Source organism: Pagrus pagrus (genome assembly GCF_965226575.1).
Source record: "Pagrus pagrus genome assembly, chromosome: 9".
Taxonomy (NCBI): Eukaryota; Metazoa; Chordata; class Actinopteri; order Spariformes; family Sparidae; genus Pagrus; species Pagrus pagrus.
The window spans coordinates 9,947,306-9,965,392 of record NC_140193.1 but is presented as its reverse complement, the minus strand read 5'-3'; the positions used below and the strand labels follow the sequence as shown (position 1 = coordinate 9,965,392).

At 40.5% G+C, this 18,087-nt stretch overlaps 1 protein-coding gene across 19 annotated transcripts in view; it reads left to right on the top strand.

The window, feature by feature from the left end:
- The window catches only part of stxbp5l (syntaxin binding protein 5L), a 141,595-nt gene that overhangs the window by 120,142 nt on the left and 3,366 nt on the right, over positions 1-18,087 (top strand). For 4 of the 19 annotated variants that reach the window (XM_084362016.1, XM_084362018.1, XM_084362002.1 and 1 more), the window contains 8 exons: positions 2,544-2,597; positions 5,944-6,123; positions 11,838-11,942; positions 13,022-13,261; positions 15,264-15,627; positions 15,823-15,988; positions 17,384-17,495; positions 17,706-17,926. In XM_084362016.1, the coding sequence (XP_084218142.1) occupies positions 2,544-2,597; positions 5,944-6,123; positions 11,838-11,942; positions 13,022-13,261; positions 15,264-15,627; positions 15,823-15,988; positions 17,384-17,495; positions 17,706-17,926 (1,442 nt within the window). The remainder of the gene's footprint in view (positions 1-2,543; positions 2,598-5,943; positions 6,124-11,837; positions 11,943-13,021; positions 13,262-15,263; positions 15,628-15,822; positions 15,989-17,383; positions 17,496-17,705; positions 17,927-18,087) is intronic. The other 15 variants (XM_084362005.1, XM_084362019.1, XM_084362008.1 and 12 more) reach the window with 7 other exon arrangements.

The window sequence follows — 18,087 nt, the reverse complement described above, 5'->3', positions numbered from 1 at the left end:
TTCATTTCATATTCAATATACAAAGTTTTTATTCACAAACAGAAACTTTTTAAAACACTACCTAAGATCTAATATTTTCTCCTAGAACTGATTATCACTTAGTTTACACTTATTAATTAATTAATTAATTAATGGATTGCCATGAAATTTGGTACAGAAATTAATGTTACTCTTAAGATGTATTGTACAGTAATAACTTGATCCCTAACAAGCCCAGTATGTAGACATCTAGCAGTGAGGTTGCAGATTGCAAGCCTTCCCCTATACCCCCCACTAAAAACATGGAAGTCCTCCTTAGAGTGTTTGGTCTGTCCTTTCTGGGCTACTGTAGAAACATGGTGGTGCAACATGGCAGACTCCTTGGAAGGGGACCAGGTAGAGGCCTCTACAGAGGCTCATTCTCAGGTGACGAAAGCAAAACAATTCTCATTTCAGGTGATTATACCCAAATGAAAACACATGTATGAATATTATATTCCATTTCTGCCCCTAATTCCTCCTAAATCATACACACTGCACCTTGAACTCCAATATATCCAAGGCTAGAGCTACAGAGAAGATGAATAGCAATTGTTCCACTTAAGGTGAATATTTTACCATTCCAGGCAGACAGTAGATACTGTGTCTGTGGACTCACAAAAACACCTTACCGGGTGCAACACATGGCTGAATAGCTGGTAAGAAAACATAGCTTTTTTTCAATCATCCCCTAGAATTCTGAAAGTGAACACTCAGTAGCCAAATCACAAAGTAACATACAGCCGCTGAGGTCGCAAATGGGGCTAGTGTAACATAAACTGTTTTCGTACAAGCGTTTTAATATTGTCATGTAAAGGTACCAACAACAAGATACCAGCTTGGAGTTAAAAGTTACTCCAGTTATGAAAAGAAAGTGCATGTTATACAGTAAATGAATGTAGACTTATTTCAATCATCATATTTGGACACAAAATTGTTAATGAGGAGTTTAAAAAAAGGTAATTAAAGTGGAACTGTAGATGCAAAAACACTCAGTAATGAATAACACATGCAGCGTTTGGTTGTTTATTGTTTGTGTTCACAATAAAAAACCCTCCTGTGTATTTTGATTAAAACACATTTTATGAAGCATTAATGCAACCACTGCGCTGATAAAAAGAGGAGCATGTGTATGCAACAGGTTTATTAGGCGAACATTTCTCATTCATTGTGTCCCCAAAACATTTTACATAGTTACAGCAGCATCTGGTCTTTACAGTTTATTATGAATTAAGAACACACACACACACACATACACACAAACAGAGCTCATCTATTATCCCATTTGCAACACTAATCTGAATGGCTTTAATTGTTTCTGGAAAAAATGGAAACAGATATTCATTGATTGAGAAATTCAATTAGAGAACCATAATATCCTAATTTCCTCTTCAAAACAGGAAATATGTTTTTCCTCAAAATGACCTTTGATACTGAGCTGCCCACATTGTCATTCACACTACATGTATAAATGGAATAAACTGTATTACATCACTATAGATTAAAGAAAACTTCTATGATTTTCTCCAGAAAGGTTCCAAGTCCTCTGCTGTACTCTCTTTTATTTTACTCGATGGCAGAGGACTGAAAACTGAGTCAACATTTTTTCAAAGGAATCATCATCGATGATGATTTCCAAAAATAAAGTGGTCAGACCTATAAATAATGGAAATTCATGGCCACGCTGTTTTCCCCGTGGTCATGAAATTGATCCAACGTCATTTAAACACCATCCTGTGTCTTCCACTTGTCGAGTTAATCATTCAACACAAAGAAACAATGAAATATTGCCTTCTTTTTGAGGGGGAAACGGACTCATAACATCTCAAGTTCGACCTTTGCAGTTTTCTACTTACTGCAAAATGCTTGCAAAATGTTTTAACAAGTTATTTTGTTGCCACCAGTGTCTGACTGTGTTTTGTATTGACACCCTGTGGTGTCACCCTGTTTTTTCATGTTTTTTTGTGTCTCCATGTCGGACATCCCAGGCCATAGAAAAATCTTGATTTGGGACATTTAAGCGGAACAAAGATTTTACATAAAACATATATATATAGATATATTTCAGTTAAGATCTTTGGTAGAGTGAATCAGATTTTAGAGAGTTGGACAAACAGAGTGAATTTAATATATTCTTCATCACTTCTTGTAGCCTAACAAGACACTAAGCAGTAGCTGTTAGAAATACTGTGCTCGGTGTGTGGATGACTTGGCCTGAAGTCCACAGGACTAGCCCAGTATAAGTATAATTGATCCTCTAGCGATAGATGGGAACACTGGCCTGGGATAACAATGGAGCATGCATTTTGAAATATGCCTGCCGTGTGCAACTGCACCAGTTTGCATGTTCTGGGTCTTTGTTCATTTGAGTGATTTTAATTTTGTTTGGTTTGAGGTCTTTTTTGTTTGTCATTGTTTGACTTAGATTACACCTTCTTTATTTTTTTATGATTTTTTTTTTTTTTTCATTTCTTTTTTATTTGAAGGGATTAACTGGTGCTTTGTTTCCTATTCTTTTGTTTCAGTAAAGGGACCCGGCAGAAAGTTAAGTCTGCCAACAGATCTTAAGACTGATCTTGGTACGGTAGGCGAAAGCCAGCAGTTTATACTTTATTTCCTTTGAGTCCTTTAGTTTCTGCTTTTGTCATGTTTTCTAGGCTTTTATGTTGCTTTAGTAGTTTTTTATTCTCACTCAGAATTTCTTCTTTCAGTTTCCTTGTCACTCTCTACTCCTGTTCAAACAGCCTATGAGACTGTTCGGCTGAAGTGTTTGTCCATTTTGCCCCTTAATGTATTTTGATTTGATTTAAATCTTCTGTATTCATTTCTTCTACATTTTGCAAGTGTTTATAAAGGTAATTTGTAACTCATGCCCATATTTAAATTTGAGGTTTTCTCCTGCTTTATCATGATTGGACCATCCTCTGACCTTACACACCCTTTCCTCCATTGACAGCCTTGCTCTACAGTGATTGGATCACTCGCTACCTCGCTCATTGTAACTGGATCATTTCTCTCTTAAACAATCTTTTCTCCATTTTGACTTGATCATCTGTATTGCAGCTACTGAGCGTTCCCCCCATACATTTCTAACTGCTATACATACACATCACAATCTCAGGTTTCCCTTTGCTCTGCTTCTGCAGTGTCACACATGCTTTCCCCTTTAACAACTTCTGCTTCTTTAACACAAAATGTGCCAGTGCCTACTTATTCCTGTGATATTCCTGTTAATTCCTCATCTAATAACCTTTCTTTATCTGACAGGTATAAAAATGTTTTTTTTGTAAAGCCTCTGTTATATTCAATTGAAACAATTGTAACTGAGCGTTACATTGTAACCTTGGATACCTCATCAAACATCAACACTTCATCACACCGAAATGACTCAATAGGTTGTTTGCCAATGACTCCCAATTACTCCTATTACAAATATCACAGTTCGCACCGGACCATCATTGTGAGGTTGCAGATGGTTAGGTTTAGGCATTAAAACTGCTGGGTTAGGTCTAAATATGGCGTTCATAAGCAGTTTTAATCTGTCCTTGGTCATGATAACCCCACTCCCAGCGCCTGACGTAAGCAGTTCTTTGTTCTAGACCAGCAAAGTGTTGGTGCCGCTCCGGAACCAGTTTTCCTGGCCGAGAGCCAGTTGTTTGGCTGTCTAAACCCAAAGAACTGGTTCCAGAATGGGCACTGGCTCCAAACCAACGCCTGAACTGCCTCGGTCAAAAAGGCTAGGTGACACCGTTGACTTTTTGATTCACAATTGACACAAACAGCAGTTTCCCTGGTGGAAGTCTTCTATTTGATTGACACATTCATCGACCCAAAACTCCTCCGTATAGTATACAAACTTTGTCGCTCTTGACACAACTAATCACTCCAGCCGCAAGGGGTTGCCCCCAAACAATAACCTTAAATATGGGTCGTGTTAACACACATGCACAGTTCATGAAATTTCCCATGAGGTTCAAAAATGCCCCTAAAGTGTCAATAGGATTCATGTTGTCAGTAAAATGGGGGAAATAAATAACGGGATGGGTCTGTTAATGAGAGTATTCCTCTGTCTGTGTGTGTGTGTGTGTGTGTGTGTGTGTGTGTGTGTGTGTGTGTGTGTGTGCACTCTGAATGGTTAAGTGCAGCAATCTGTGCACCTGGGAAGTGTGTGTGTGTGTGTGTGTGTGTGTGTGTGTGTGTGTGTGTGTGTGTGTGTGTGTGTGTGTGTGTGTGTGTGTGTGTGTGTGTGTGTGAGGGTACAATGCTATTCTTTCTGCTATGTACCAGTTTCCTGCAGAACATTTTGGGGCGAACGACTGATTTTGTGCATCTCTGTTTGAAATTTGCAATATCATGCAAAAACATTTTAGGATAGATACTGTACACAGCGGTGTCGTCATTTGGCTCGGGTATTGGTTGGCCCAATATCACCTGCGGTTTTCAATCGCTGCATTGCCTCAGTCCGTCCTGCTGTGAAACTGGGCGAGTGTTGCACGCGGACTGGGTGGCACCCTGTAGTTTTTCATCTTCACTTTGAAATTGAATCATTTGTGCATCAACTGGCTGAAAAGGAGACTTAGATTTGATATGATAGACATATTTTCAGTCCAAAATACTAAAAGGACAGTGACAGGGGAACACTGTCTTGTGTTTTTGCTAACTAGCACACTGTTAATCATCCTCTTGCTTCATGAGTCTATTCTTAGGAGAATATCGGAGAGGAAAACAAAAACAAACTTGCTGTCAACCCCAAATTGTCTTAGCCTTGGTTCCACTGCCACAGGGAAGTCTTAAAAGAAAAGGGCACCTCTCAAGACAAGTGCGAATGAGACCATTCAGGCGTAGGTATCATGAAGCTGTTAATTGTGGCTGTCTCGGCAGCTTTTTACTTTTGCCGACTAAACAGCGGGCAATAAAGGAACCGCAGAGTGCACCCAATCCACACAATCCTACTTTGCTTTCTTTTGTCTCGTTAATAAGGTTTGGCTCTAAACAAATCATTTTCCCCACACACACACAGCATCGTACATTAAGTAAGGACAAAGCTTCCGACAAACTCAGTCCCAGAGGGGAGGCCATTTAAGGCTACAATTCCAGAAGGTAAAGTGCTTCCTGTCACCGCTATATGTAGCTGACTGTGTGGCCCGACCAACTATAATGGATTACTGGTTTGCATTGCAATTAAAAAGCAGATATTACTGTAGATTTTTTTTTTTTTCTGTTTCTTTGATCTTCACTTTTAGCTTTTTGCAAAAGCCAGTGATGTCATGAATCTTCTGATCTTACAAAAAACAGTTTCTTCTGGAAACAAAGTTTTCCAGCAATTCAAAAAGGAACAATAAGAACTAAACAAAGTGGAGATGAAACAAGCCTGTTTTTGTTTCTTTTGATTTTCATATCTTATTTCCTGGCACAGACTGACTGAAACTGCACTCACAATTTGCCTCTGCATTTTCCTCTCTTTTCTGTTGCCCCAGCATCTCTTTCTCCTCCCTGCACATACTTACTACCACTCTCCAGCCCTTTGTCACTCACTCTCACTTTCCCTTTCTCCCTCACTACCATCTTTCTTTTTGAAAATCAGATTTTCAACATTGGCTTGCTCCTCTTACACTACAAAAATATCCATCTTCATAGGTCATGAAGTAAAATATTGAGTTGCAGTATAACATCAGAATTAAACAAAAAGCAGAATCTTTAAATAGGGTGAGAAAACATTAGCTGTTTCTTTGAAAGAGAAAAACCAGCATTATGAATAAGTAAAATTCTCCCTTTCATTTGAAGATTTCTTGATTAAATTAGATGTCATTGCTCATTATTCGACTAAATGACCGTTGAAGATGAATATTGCAGCAGTGGATTAGAATGTTTGACAGTTTTATTTCCCTCTTTGTGTTGTTTGCTAATGCTTTGCCGTTGTTACAGATCATGTCAATGGACATTGCACTAGCCCCACCTCCCAGCCGTGCTCGGCGGGGAAGCCTCGCGTCCCGATGGGTCCCGAGGGGCCACGGCTTACACGCAGAGGCCCTGGCCGACCGCCCTTCCGCAAGGCCCAGTCCGCTGCTTGCATGGAGATCTCTTTGCCTGTGTCCCACACTGAAGGTGTGTGCTTGACTTCCCAACTCCCATCCCTTAACCTCTTTAACATACCCTCCCTCCCAACAAGTGCATGCCATCCTATCAGCCTGGGGTAAGTAGATTAAGGCCTGATACATTATTAACACAAGGCAAGCGAATGCTAATGCAAGTTAGCAGCATAAAAACCTAAATCATGCTTTAGTACATACAGTAGGTTCACAGATAGGTTTAATATAAACATTTCATAATTGACTGTTCGCTAAACCCCTCGTCCAAAAATCACAGCTCAGCAACCATAACTGGGCACAGTTGCCTATCAATCTTTGGATGTTGAAGCAGTGTACATGGTGCTGTAGCAAGAGCAATATCTAGCAATATCTAATATATATCAATAACGTTAACATATAACTCAGCAACTTGCATTAGCATCACCTTACAGCATTTGGACGACAGGTTCTGCTTCTATTGAATGCAAGAAACAGCCCTTGCATCGTGTCCCTTAACACTTGTGTTGACCATGTCCCAGGCCTGAAGGTTGGTGCAATATTACTGTTTTTGTTTTAACCAATTGATTCTTACTTCTCCAGTGCCTTTCTGTCTTGTTTTTTTTCTACTTTGCATAACAATTGCTACTTATTTTACTCATGAATCATAGTATTTATTTGTTAAGTAAGGTCAACTTTTCTGCCTTTTTTCAGTCACTGATTTTCTCTCTTTATAAAAAGATTCTGGAAGTTTTGTTTCTCGAAGACTATGTAACGGAGCACACATGAAATTCATGTGATTTATGTGGCCACACCTCCCAACTTCTATTAATCCACAGTCTTGATTTAGTTTGTCTGCATTTGGTTTTGTTTTGTTCTTGAAGTATCCCATTTCAGAAAACGCATAAAATAGGGGAACAAGTAGTACAAGACAACTCTTCCAGCCTGATTTGCTGTCTGGCATTTTGACATTCTCATTGACAAATCTGACATTTATTTTCTTTCATTTGAATTCTTTTTATTCACACCCTGACATCGACCTGCACCATCTAAAAATTGATTGACCCAGCAGGCTGTGTGTTTGTGTGTATGTGTGTGTGTGTAGATAAGCTTTTGTGTGTGATAGAAACAGAGTGTGAGCATTTGTGGGTGTGTAAATATGTCTCTGTGTCTATGTATGTGCGATGCCAACAGGTTTAGTGGTTTTATAACTACTTTATTTTTGTATTATCACTTGCTGAGCTGAATTAAGCCAAACACCCTCTGAAGGCCTTGATAAAACATCTTCCAACATTTAATACATTTTTTTTGTTCCTTGAAGATTTGATTACTATTTTAAAAGAAGCATGGCTCATGTTTTAGGCTTGTTGATGGGTATATTTTTGTTTTCTGTTCTAACACAACAACTGACAGCCAAAGAAAAAAACAAAAAAGTAGATAAAAGAATGTGCTGTCAAGTAGGGACTTTAAATGACACTCCCAGCAGCGTAATTTTAAGATATTGACCTCAGAACTGACACAGAAAAATGGCCAGCATTGTGCGTCAACATTTAATTACACAGTGTTTATGAAATCTTGCGCTTAGTCTGTCACTGCTAGGCGACAGACATCTAGACACCAATTCGGGGCATCGATTGACTTGAATAAACAACATCCTCCCACTCAGACATCTTAACAGGACTCTTGACATTCTCTTTTCATGTTGGACATTTTATTTCTCTATTTTACCCTCACATCACTACCCCAATTCCAGAAAATTTGAGGAAAACGTAAATAAAACAGAATGCAATCATTTGTAAATGAACTATGTTTACTGACAACATTTTTATGAAGTATTTCCAAGACCATGTAGTAATATCCTTTACTACTATCACCCCATCCTTGTTTCCCCAGTTTTTGAGCTTCCACAACTTTCCCAGTCTTGTGTTGCCCCTGTGCCAAGTAGTTTGAAACAAGTTGCTGGCATCAAATTTAGAATAAGCATATATTTACAAAAAACAATGAAGCTGAAGTTGTTTTCCTTTTGGGAATCGTGCTTGTAGATTTTGTGTTAAAGTAGAAAAAGCCAAAGGGGGATTATTACTAGACATGTCAGTGAGTTGAACTCAGCTGCAATTTAAACCTTTACAATAATTCATGTTGCTGGGTGGACATTGGCCAAAGAGCATGCAGTTTTTGGAAGCTGTTAATCCTTAAAAAGTGACAGACACGATGGTTGGCCCTCGTGCACCACCAGCACTGCATTGCCTTCAAACAGTGCAGGTGCATCATGGATATAAACTTGTATACCAAAGGAGAGAACTCTTCCATAAAGCTTGGGCTGTGCAGGCTGCTCGCTCATGGTCCACTCAGTATTTGCTTTCAGTCAGGCTCTGTCAGATCAACAGAAAGCCTCCGTCAGGTCACGACGGCGGCTAATCTCTCCATAGGAGACTCAACACTGTGACAGTTCCCAAAATATCACAGTAACTGAACCCACCTCTGCACGCACATCAGGCAAAAACACACGATTGCAAATGTTGGCAGCTGAAAAATAAGAGCATGTTCCTAAATTATGTTTCTCTTCTCTTTGCATCTGTGCTATAAAGATGTTTTAATTTGTGTCATTTGTAACTATTGCATAACACTTAGAAGGTTTTAACAAACATGAAGGTGCAAAGTATTGAAGCTAAATAACAAAGATATGGTGCAGTGCTGCGTGTTGTGTCACGGTTGACCATTGTACACCAATTTTCCAAGTGCATTCACACTGCCATCTTCATCAACCTCATTATACAGCAGTGACCTGGAGAGCCGAGAGGGAAGCAGTTTTTTCATTAGCATAAGCTGAATGTTTTATTAAAGCCACTGCCTGGGCTACAGCTGCTTTATCAACCAAACTGATGAGGACGATGGTAGAAACTGCTCTGTTCCTGTCCACAGTTGATTCATAACCTCTAAAATATCCAGAAGAAACTTTTGACAGACTTCTTGAGTAATTTAACATGATATTTTGAATTAGGATTTAGCAAGGTAGCTGCTTGACATTTAATGTAAGCAAAAGATAAAATCTCTCATACAGGTGGACAGAGATGGATGTACCTGCCAGGCCAGCAGACTTAGTCACTGACTAAGTAGTTTTGTGCAGCATCCTAACCCCAGGCTGTGTTAGCATGTCATTGTTATTTGGAGGCATGAAAGATAAGATAAGTACTGTAGTAGGGGTGTCCTCCTGCTCTTATAGCATAGTATTTGACATGACAACTGGGTCTTTTGTCTTTTGCTAGAAGTACATTTCTGTGTTAGACAGGCACTCTGATCATCTCACAGCCAATGCATTAATTCCGTGATATCTAGTTTCATCCCCCCAAATCCTTCAAACGAGATCTTTAGCTCTCCACATTTTTAACAAGTCTGTCCAATTACTCATTCGGATGTCACCGGATAAATCTTTTTTTTTATTTGGACATCCCCTCTTGCTGAAATGTAGGGTGAAAAAAGCACAACTATCACTGCAACATTAAGTGTCGGCTGGTCTGCTCACTCACGCTTTTCTGTCTCTGGTATAATAGCTTCTTTCTGATATAGCTCAGGATATACAGACACAGCCAGGACAAGCTTCTCGTCCATATCCTTGGTAAACAGGGTCATAGGATAACAAGACCTGGCTTATCCAATATATGATTGGTTGGCTGAAAAGAGTGACAGTGACAAAGTTTTTTTAACTCCCACATGCTCGGAGCGATTGCACAAAAAGGGCATATAGAAGAAACGCTTTTTGATTTCATTTTGTTGCTGTGTTTTGATTTATTCACTGATCTGAGTAATACGTATTTTACGTTAAATGCTTTGCAGTTCTCCTTTCTCTTTGTTAAGTGAAACTCATCAAATGACGCACTATAATTTGTTTTAAACCACAAGTGAGACATATAATTCACTAACAGATGCATGTAATAAGGAAGAATGTCATTGACTATCCTTCGTCTGCAGCGGCTTAAAGTGAGTTTATGACTTTTCTCAGCAGACCGTCGCCTATTCTCTATCTGTTTCCTACATTTGGCACTGTTGTTTATCCATTGCACTGGGTTACCACAGTGAAGAGCCAGCAGGATCACTGGAATAATTAAAGGTCAACAAGCAGTGCGAGAGATGAGGCCGATGTTAATGAGGCCTGCATGCCAGGAGAGGAAACAGAGGAGGGAAATGGCATGGGAAGCCAGACTCAGTGTACAGTAAACATTTCCATACCTCCCATCTTGGTTAGGCCCCACACCTATTAAATATTGAAGCACTGTTGGATTTGCAGATGAGGTCTGAAAATTGGCAGCGTTTTGTTCAATAACAAGGGATAATAAAAAAAGTAGTTGTTTTTCCACAGTGGAAAAATTAAGTATAATCCACATATTATAGAATCACATAATATAATACAAAGTTTCACAAGTAAAAGAGGCAGTAATAGAATTTACTTTCCTGCACCGTGGCACAGAGCTGTGGTGACTCAGTGACTACCTGGCCAGATGCAGAAGAGTCTTTCAAAAGACACTCAAGTCCACACCAACGCACACCTACGTCCATGTTTGACTGCAAGGGAAAAAATCCAAATGCCAAAGCAGTTGGCTTCATTTTTTCTGGCTTTTTGATAGAAGATGTCCCTGTTGGCTCTCTGAAATAATTAACAAACTTATCTTAATTGTTAAATGTTACATATTGAGCTCAAAGATTTCTTAATTCTCGATTAAGCACCTAATGAATTTTTGGAAAACCTGATACATCTATCGTATGCATTGGCATTAATCCTTGCACAAAGCACTGGTGGTGCACAGAGTGAGTTAAGCGTTGTCTCCAGGTGTATGTCCTCGTCTCTCTGCACTGTGTGTGGGTGTATGTGCATGTACCACTGTTAAAATCTGGCACCTTGTCTGTCTCACTGCTTCAGATTGTCTGCTTCTCCTTATCTCCTCCCTGACACTGCCTCGCCTGCCTCTAGCTCCCTGTAAGGGCCCCCCAGGGGTCCCTGTGTCCTGTCAGAGTACCACTGTGCCTGACTTTCATTAGCCAGCACCCCACAGGCTCTGTCACACAGCGTAAACACACTCCAGCGACACACAGCCAAACCGAGCTGCCACGAGTCTCAGGGCTATTTTGTCTACGTGGCTGCCAGCATTATCGTACAGCATTGTCGTCACGACACCAAATATATTGATGCTGCTCTGGTACTGTGGTGAACAAGAAAAAAAAAACACACCTAACAATACTTTGGTGGAGGAGTTGTCATGTGCGTTTTGTAGTGAATAGATTGTGTATTTCTGTAAACTTGGATCAACTGTAACAGTATCAGCTGTATCAAAAATGTTGGTTGTCGCGCAACAGTGCTGTACGGTAGCTCTTTACCGATCACTCTAGAATGCATGTAGGGATGCTGTATCACATTTATTCATATCATTCGAAGCGCAGAAACCTGCTACTCTTGCCAACAGCATTTAGTCGAGCAGATGGTGCTGAAAAAGGTTTTAGAGAGAAGGTGGATGAACGAGTAGAGGTTGTGTGGCCACCAGAAACATAGACGACGGCCTCTCTGTCTGTATATATTTGAAGCAATCTCTCCACACTCAGTTGCATCTTTCTCTTTTTTTTCCTTTCTTTCATTCTCTGGTACTGCTGTTCATCTGTGCGTCTCGTCCGTTTATTTCTATTTGGCTGGGTGTGTGTGTGTGTTTCTCTGGGGCATGGCGGGGTGTGGTTTGTTATATGGGGTTCATGTTGTGGGGGCACAAGTAGGTTATGCATCCAGGAGGGCAATGCTTCAGCAGTTACACGGAGTCACTATGTACTCCCATGACGAGCACCACTCCAGCGCCCCCTACTGTTGGAGCGAGAGAGGTAAGGGGGCTTCGGCCACAAAGCCATCAACTGATGTCGTCCTGCTTATTATACGTCCGTCAGTCAGTCAGTCCGTCCGTCCGTCCCTCCGTCCGTCAGTCAGTCCGTCCGTCCTGTGGTCGTTTAAAACATGCCCAGAAGCGGTTGCTCTTGTCCTGATATGTAGGAGGTGGGTAATGGCATCTTTATAGCAGTGCAGACAGCATACATTTTCACATACAGTACCCTGTATATTCCCGACAGTCTTTGTTTGTTTTGTTTTTTTGGTTCTCATAATGGCTCAAAAAATGTTCCTGAACATCTGTCAAACTTATCATTTTAGCCTGACGTGTATGCTGGGCTTTTCCCCCCATCTGTAGTTACATAAAGTCTGCACTCTGTGTAGCATGAGGCTGTGAAACGCAGTCCTGCCCATCGCCTGGCTCTGAATAATTCAGAAAGGCAGCAATACAGAAATACTTTTATGATGGCGGCTTAAAGTACACAATGGAGGACCTGAATGGGTAGCACTCAAACAGAGTTAAAGGAGTGTTTTGAATTTGCAACTGCCAATGAGTGTATGTGTGTGCGCATTTAATCTGTAAATATATGTATTTATAATGTGTGTGTGTGCGTGTAAATACAAGCATTGTATCTGAGTGTGTCACTAGGCCACGCTGAAGTGAGTGAAAACCACTGCACTCAGTGAAACAAAGACAGAAGTGTGTGTTTGTGTATGTGTGTGTGTGTGTGTGTCCAGTTGTCACTTTACACACTTTGCTTCTCAGTGTATCACATCTTTTCAGTGGCATTTTCCTATTTGTTCAAGTGTTTTACATCACACATAATCTTCAGACAAATCATAGATGACCTTCAGAATATCTGTCTGCCGTGCTGCTTTTCACTACCTCTCACACCACCATTCTTTCTTCTTTGTCCACCACATTGCTATTTGCCTCCGCAACTTCTGCAACTCTGCCTTTCTCTTTCTTGTTTTCTCTTTCTCCCCTTTCCTGTTTTGCCATCGCGTCACGTCTCTCTCTCCTCCTGCATCGTTTCTGCCTGTGCCGTGCTTCTGTGTTCGACGGCTGCTGCTACAGAGAGTCGCGAAAACTCCTTCAGCCGCTCACGCAGCTCCAGTGTGTCCAGCATCGACCGGGACACGAAAGAGGCTATTACCACACTGCAGTTCGGAGAGTCCTACGGCCGCAAGAACGACGCCGTGCCCACCCCATGTCTGTGGGTGGGCACCAGCTTAGGCGTGGTGCTGCTCATACCGATGTCCATTCCCACTGACCAGGAGGAGAGGATGGAGGAACCTGTGACCATTGGCCCCAGTGGTAAGTCCTAGTCATCACAACCTTACAGAGGCATTCGATCTCACCACTCCCATTGCATTTACATCACAACGCATTGTTGTATTAGATCAAAATGTTTCCAATAAAATTCCATTAAAGTCTTTCATATCTTATTAAATCTGTTGAAGGGCTTAAAGCTGCTTTCAGCCTTGTCAGCAGCAAAAATCAAGACAAAGACATAATGATTTGAAAGTTGAGAAGGAAGACATTAAGAACCACAAAAAAGATATCAGTTACATTGTTATTTTAATTTTACCCTCATTTTGGTGTTATTTCTTTGCCTCAACAATGAAACCTCTTAAACAGAATTGCATTTTCAATTCCGTGTGCATCTTTTTTATTGAGTTTCTCTTCTCACCTGTGGTTTTGAAGCCGTGATAATAGGTTTTATGCTCCACATAACAGACAAAAAGCCTAGTGTGGATTTTCAGAGTTTGGATGTGCTTGATGGAAGTAGAAAAAAGGAGCTGCACTTCATATTCTCCATTTCCCTGTTTTTTTTAACCCTTTGTGATGAAACCTCGGTTTTGAATGTAATGAAGCCTCTCTCAAGTGCCAGCCCAACTCAACATGGTGTTCAGTATCATCAGCACAAAATGTCCAAACTACATTTGTTAGAAGCATTTTCAGATATTTTTATATCACAAAGGTTAAATCAACAAAACAAACATTAAGTACTCTTCAGTACTTGTCAGGTAAAGTGTACAATGGGTGGTTTATGTGAGCTTTATCCTTAAAACAGCTGCCAGCTACATCTTGAGCGGACTAATTAGCCTTTTTTAATGCTTTTCTTTCCCATATTAATGTAATGTTAACTAGCAGTTTAACAAAGAATGATATAGGGTGCCCTATGAGCACTTTGAAAACGCTCATCTAAGTACAGAAACATTAGCTTTCATTCCAGTTCCACTTGTATTTTTGACAAAAATTATCTACTGAGACGTATTACAAAATGTAATGTTGATGCAACACAAGGCTTTTAAAATAAGAGCAGGTAATTACCTGAGGAATCAAGTGCACTGTGCTAAGCTGTTTGACCAGCATTTGAAAGCTCAGCTCTCCCCTGGTCTTACTCATACTTCAATGCTTTTAAAACCTTATTTATTTCAATTAGAAGGACAAGATCTTGTATTGACTTCCTTCTGTAGTCAGATCAAGGACAGATTTGGCAGCCCCATTGTGTTTGCACTTTGACTAAACAAAACTGAGACACTCAAAAATGTATCACCAGTGCAGAAATCCTGCTGTGAAAGGAACAGGGTCTCTCCTACTCAGAGTAAAAAAAACATCAATAGACCGAAAAATCCAGCCCTTTGAAGCCGCAGTTGCTCTGTTGAGACTGAACACAAGATGGAGGCTTATTACTGGAAGGTCACAGATTCAGTTCCAAGGGAAAATTGTTGAAGGGAGAAGCAAGTTTTGTTGAACTCTTCCCTTGTGTTCTCAAAGTGCTCCAGTGGACTTCCCTTTTCTTTGATAGAAGATTGTTTCTGCAGGAAGATTTAATATTTGACAAAAATGCCATCAAACTCCAGCTTAAGTGTAAGTGATGGTTTACTTATTAGCTAATAGTAGATGACAGGTAATAATAGGCTCCTGTGTATGTGAACCGCTGTGATATAGGATGACGATTAATCAGCACTGATAGGACGTTTGGGTATCAGTCAAACTTTGCTCCAATAAAGGCTGATGAAGTAGTACATCATCGATTTACACATTTATTTATGTTACGGCCTCTAAACAAAAAGGCTTTACTAGTGGCAGGAACATGTGAAGGACACCTAGACACATTTCAAATGGAATACCCACAAGATTTATTTGTTTATTGCTTTGTTTTTTTTGTTTCTTTTTTAAGAATAACCACCATTGAGATGCATGTGCTGATGTTAAACATTTTTTATTGCATTTAGCACATCCTTGTCTCATGGTAATGTGTCATATCTTTTAGTTTCTGACGTCATGCCTTCCCTCTGTTGATTCCCAGGAGCAGTGCTGATGCTGAAGGGCTCAGTTTTGCGCTTTGGCTTCTTGGACTGCATGGGAGCGCTCATTCAGAGCCCCTACGAGGTTTGGCGGGACCCCAACGCTCCTGAGGATCCTGACAGGCCGCGGAAACGCAAGCTCGTCCACTTTTCACCGTCATCCTCTCAGGACACCTGCGGAGACGGACATCTGGCTGTGGTGTGCTCAGAGAGGCAGGCCAAAGTATTCTTGATGCCCTCACAGTCTTGCCTGTTTGTCCACAACATCACCGAGTCATCCTTTGTGCTGCGAGCCGACGTGGTGTCTGTGTCTAACAGTGTGTGCCTGGCCTGCTTCTGCGCTAACGGACACGTCATGACACTCAGGTATAACTAAATTGTCCATGTAGGAATATCTTCTTTCTTCTTGGTTTGATACCATTTGGTGTCACCTTTGTTGTAATTCATTTGTATCTTTGAGATTTGATAATCATGTTTGTTATCGTGGTTTACTCTGCTGGATGCATTTTTTTATTTTGCAGGTGTCTAACGTGTCTATTATTCTGCTCGCTCTGCTCACAGTTTGCCCAGTCTAAGACCGCTGATGGATATCAATTACCTGCCTCTGACAGACATGCGCATTGCGAGAACCTTTTGCTTCACCAACGGGGGGCAGGCACTATACCTCAGCTCCCCGACAGAGATCCAGAGAATTACATACAGCCAGGAGATGTGCGACAACCTGCAGGTCAGCACTGCAGTCTGCGTGTGTGTGTGGTGTGCATGCCATCTAACTGTGAATCATATCTATATCTTACCTATATAAATCAGTATGTTTATCCGGTACCAGTAGATGTATGACGTACACAGAAAGTCCATTCCAATTTTGCTTGAGTGAAAAATAGGAATATATTAATAGATTTATTAGAAAAGGGTCAATATTTCAGTCTTTTTCAACACTCATAGTGCTTAAATACAGCCAGCAATTACATGCCAGGTGTGTACACAATCACATGCAACAGCTTACCAAATCAAGATCCCCCTAATCTTTAAAATTATACAATATCTATAGAATCTTTGACACCAAGAACATTTTTCACTTTTAATACTATATATACAAGAAATGGGTCGAGTCCATAACATACAAATGCCCCAGGGGGTCCTTCAGCTCTGAAGTCATACATGTACATTATGTAAATACCAAAACACATTTTCAAAAGGATCACTATGGAAAACAACAGAATAAAGAAAAATATGCATATAAGCACTGAAAATAATGGCGGCGAGGGTTATAAAGGGCTCGAATCAGTTATACTGATCAAATAGATACATACATTCAAAAAATGAACTACATTTTTTATGGAAAATGGATTAAAAAAAATACATTCATATATACACAAAGACCAAATCTTAACAAACCCACAAAAAGCAGAAAGGTCATCTCTATGTCAAATGATTGATATCATGATACAAAGACATTAAAAACGCAAAGGTCAAATATAAAGTCTGTTTTCTAAGATTTTCTAAGAAGACCTTGAGATTTTAAGGCATGAGTCTCTAAGTAATCCAGTATGCGTTCAGAAGGCTTCCTTTAAGTTGCCTCCTCGTCGTCTGACTGACCATTTGTGTCATCTCACGTTTTCTTTCTGAGCTCAGAAGCGCAAGTGCAATTATTCAAATCTTCTGTCAGGCTTTAAAAGTGAAATGTCACACTTGTCACATGTTGTGTAAACTCTGCTAGGTTGATTGTGTGATTGTGTATGTGTGTGTGCGTGTGTGTGTGTGTAGACATGGGCACATTCGCACATGTGTTTATTCTTGAGAGCCACCGCTGCTCCCCCACTAATGATAACAGACATCGGTGGAGTTACAGTAGTAGCGTGGTGCTGCCATAGTGCCACCTACAGGCAACAGTAGTTACTCAGATTATCATCTGGTTCATCAGTCATTAAGGAAAAGTTGACAAAGCAGTCATACAGTTATGTTTACGGATGCCATGGTGGTTTTCAAATAAGGGTGAAAGAAAGTCAACCTCATTAATGACCAGTGTGTGATCAACAAATACCCACAGTACATAAATGGTGCAGAATTGTTATTAAAAATGTATAGACTGCTCAGAACATGTTATTGTCCTTGCTTTCAGGAGATGCTGGGAGAGCTGTTTACACCAATAGAAACACCAGAAGCCCAGAACAGAGGCTTCCTAAAGGGCTTCTTTGGAGGAAATGCCAATACCTTCGACAGAGAGGAGCTCTGTGTGTTTTTTGTCTTTTCTTTCTTTTTCATTGTATGAATAGTGTCATTCTAGTACATACTGATTTACCCTAAAACATGTCACGTGTAATTAATAAATCAATTTCAAGAAGGCACTACAACTAGTTAAGGGCTAAAAATACATCATAACATTAATCCAGCTTTATTCTGTGTCATTTTCTCTTCCCTTTTTTACCTGATGTTGTCGACAGTTGGTGAAGCAGCAGCTGGGAAGGCTTCTCGGAGTTTGGCCCAGCACATCCCCGGGCAGGGGGGAATGGAGGGTATGAAGGTGGCAGCTAGCGGAGCAGTGGGTGAGCTGGCACGGGCTCGCATTGCTCTGGATGAGAGAGGCCAAAGGCTCGGGGAGCTGGAGGAACGAACAGCCCTGATGATGACCAGTGCAGAAACCTTCTCCAAACATGCTCATGAGGTAATAAAAAACAAAAAGTCAACTGAATTACCATGAAATCTGGTCAGGTTATGACACTGTATGTTGAACAGTTGTCAGCAGCTGTGCTGTGAGATCGCTATATTGATGTTTAAAATGAGTAACAGAGGAGGTCACAAAGCATCTAAACAATTCTAAACTAT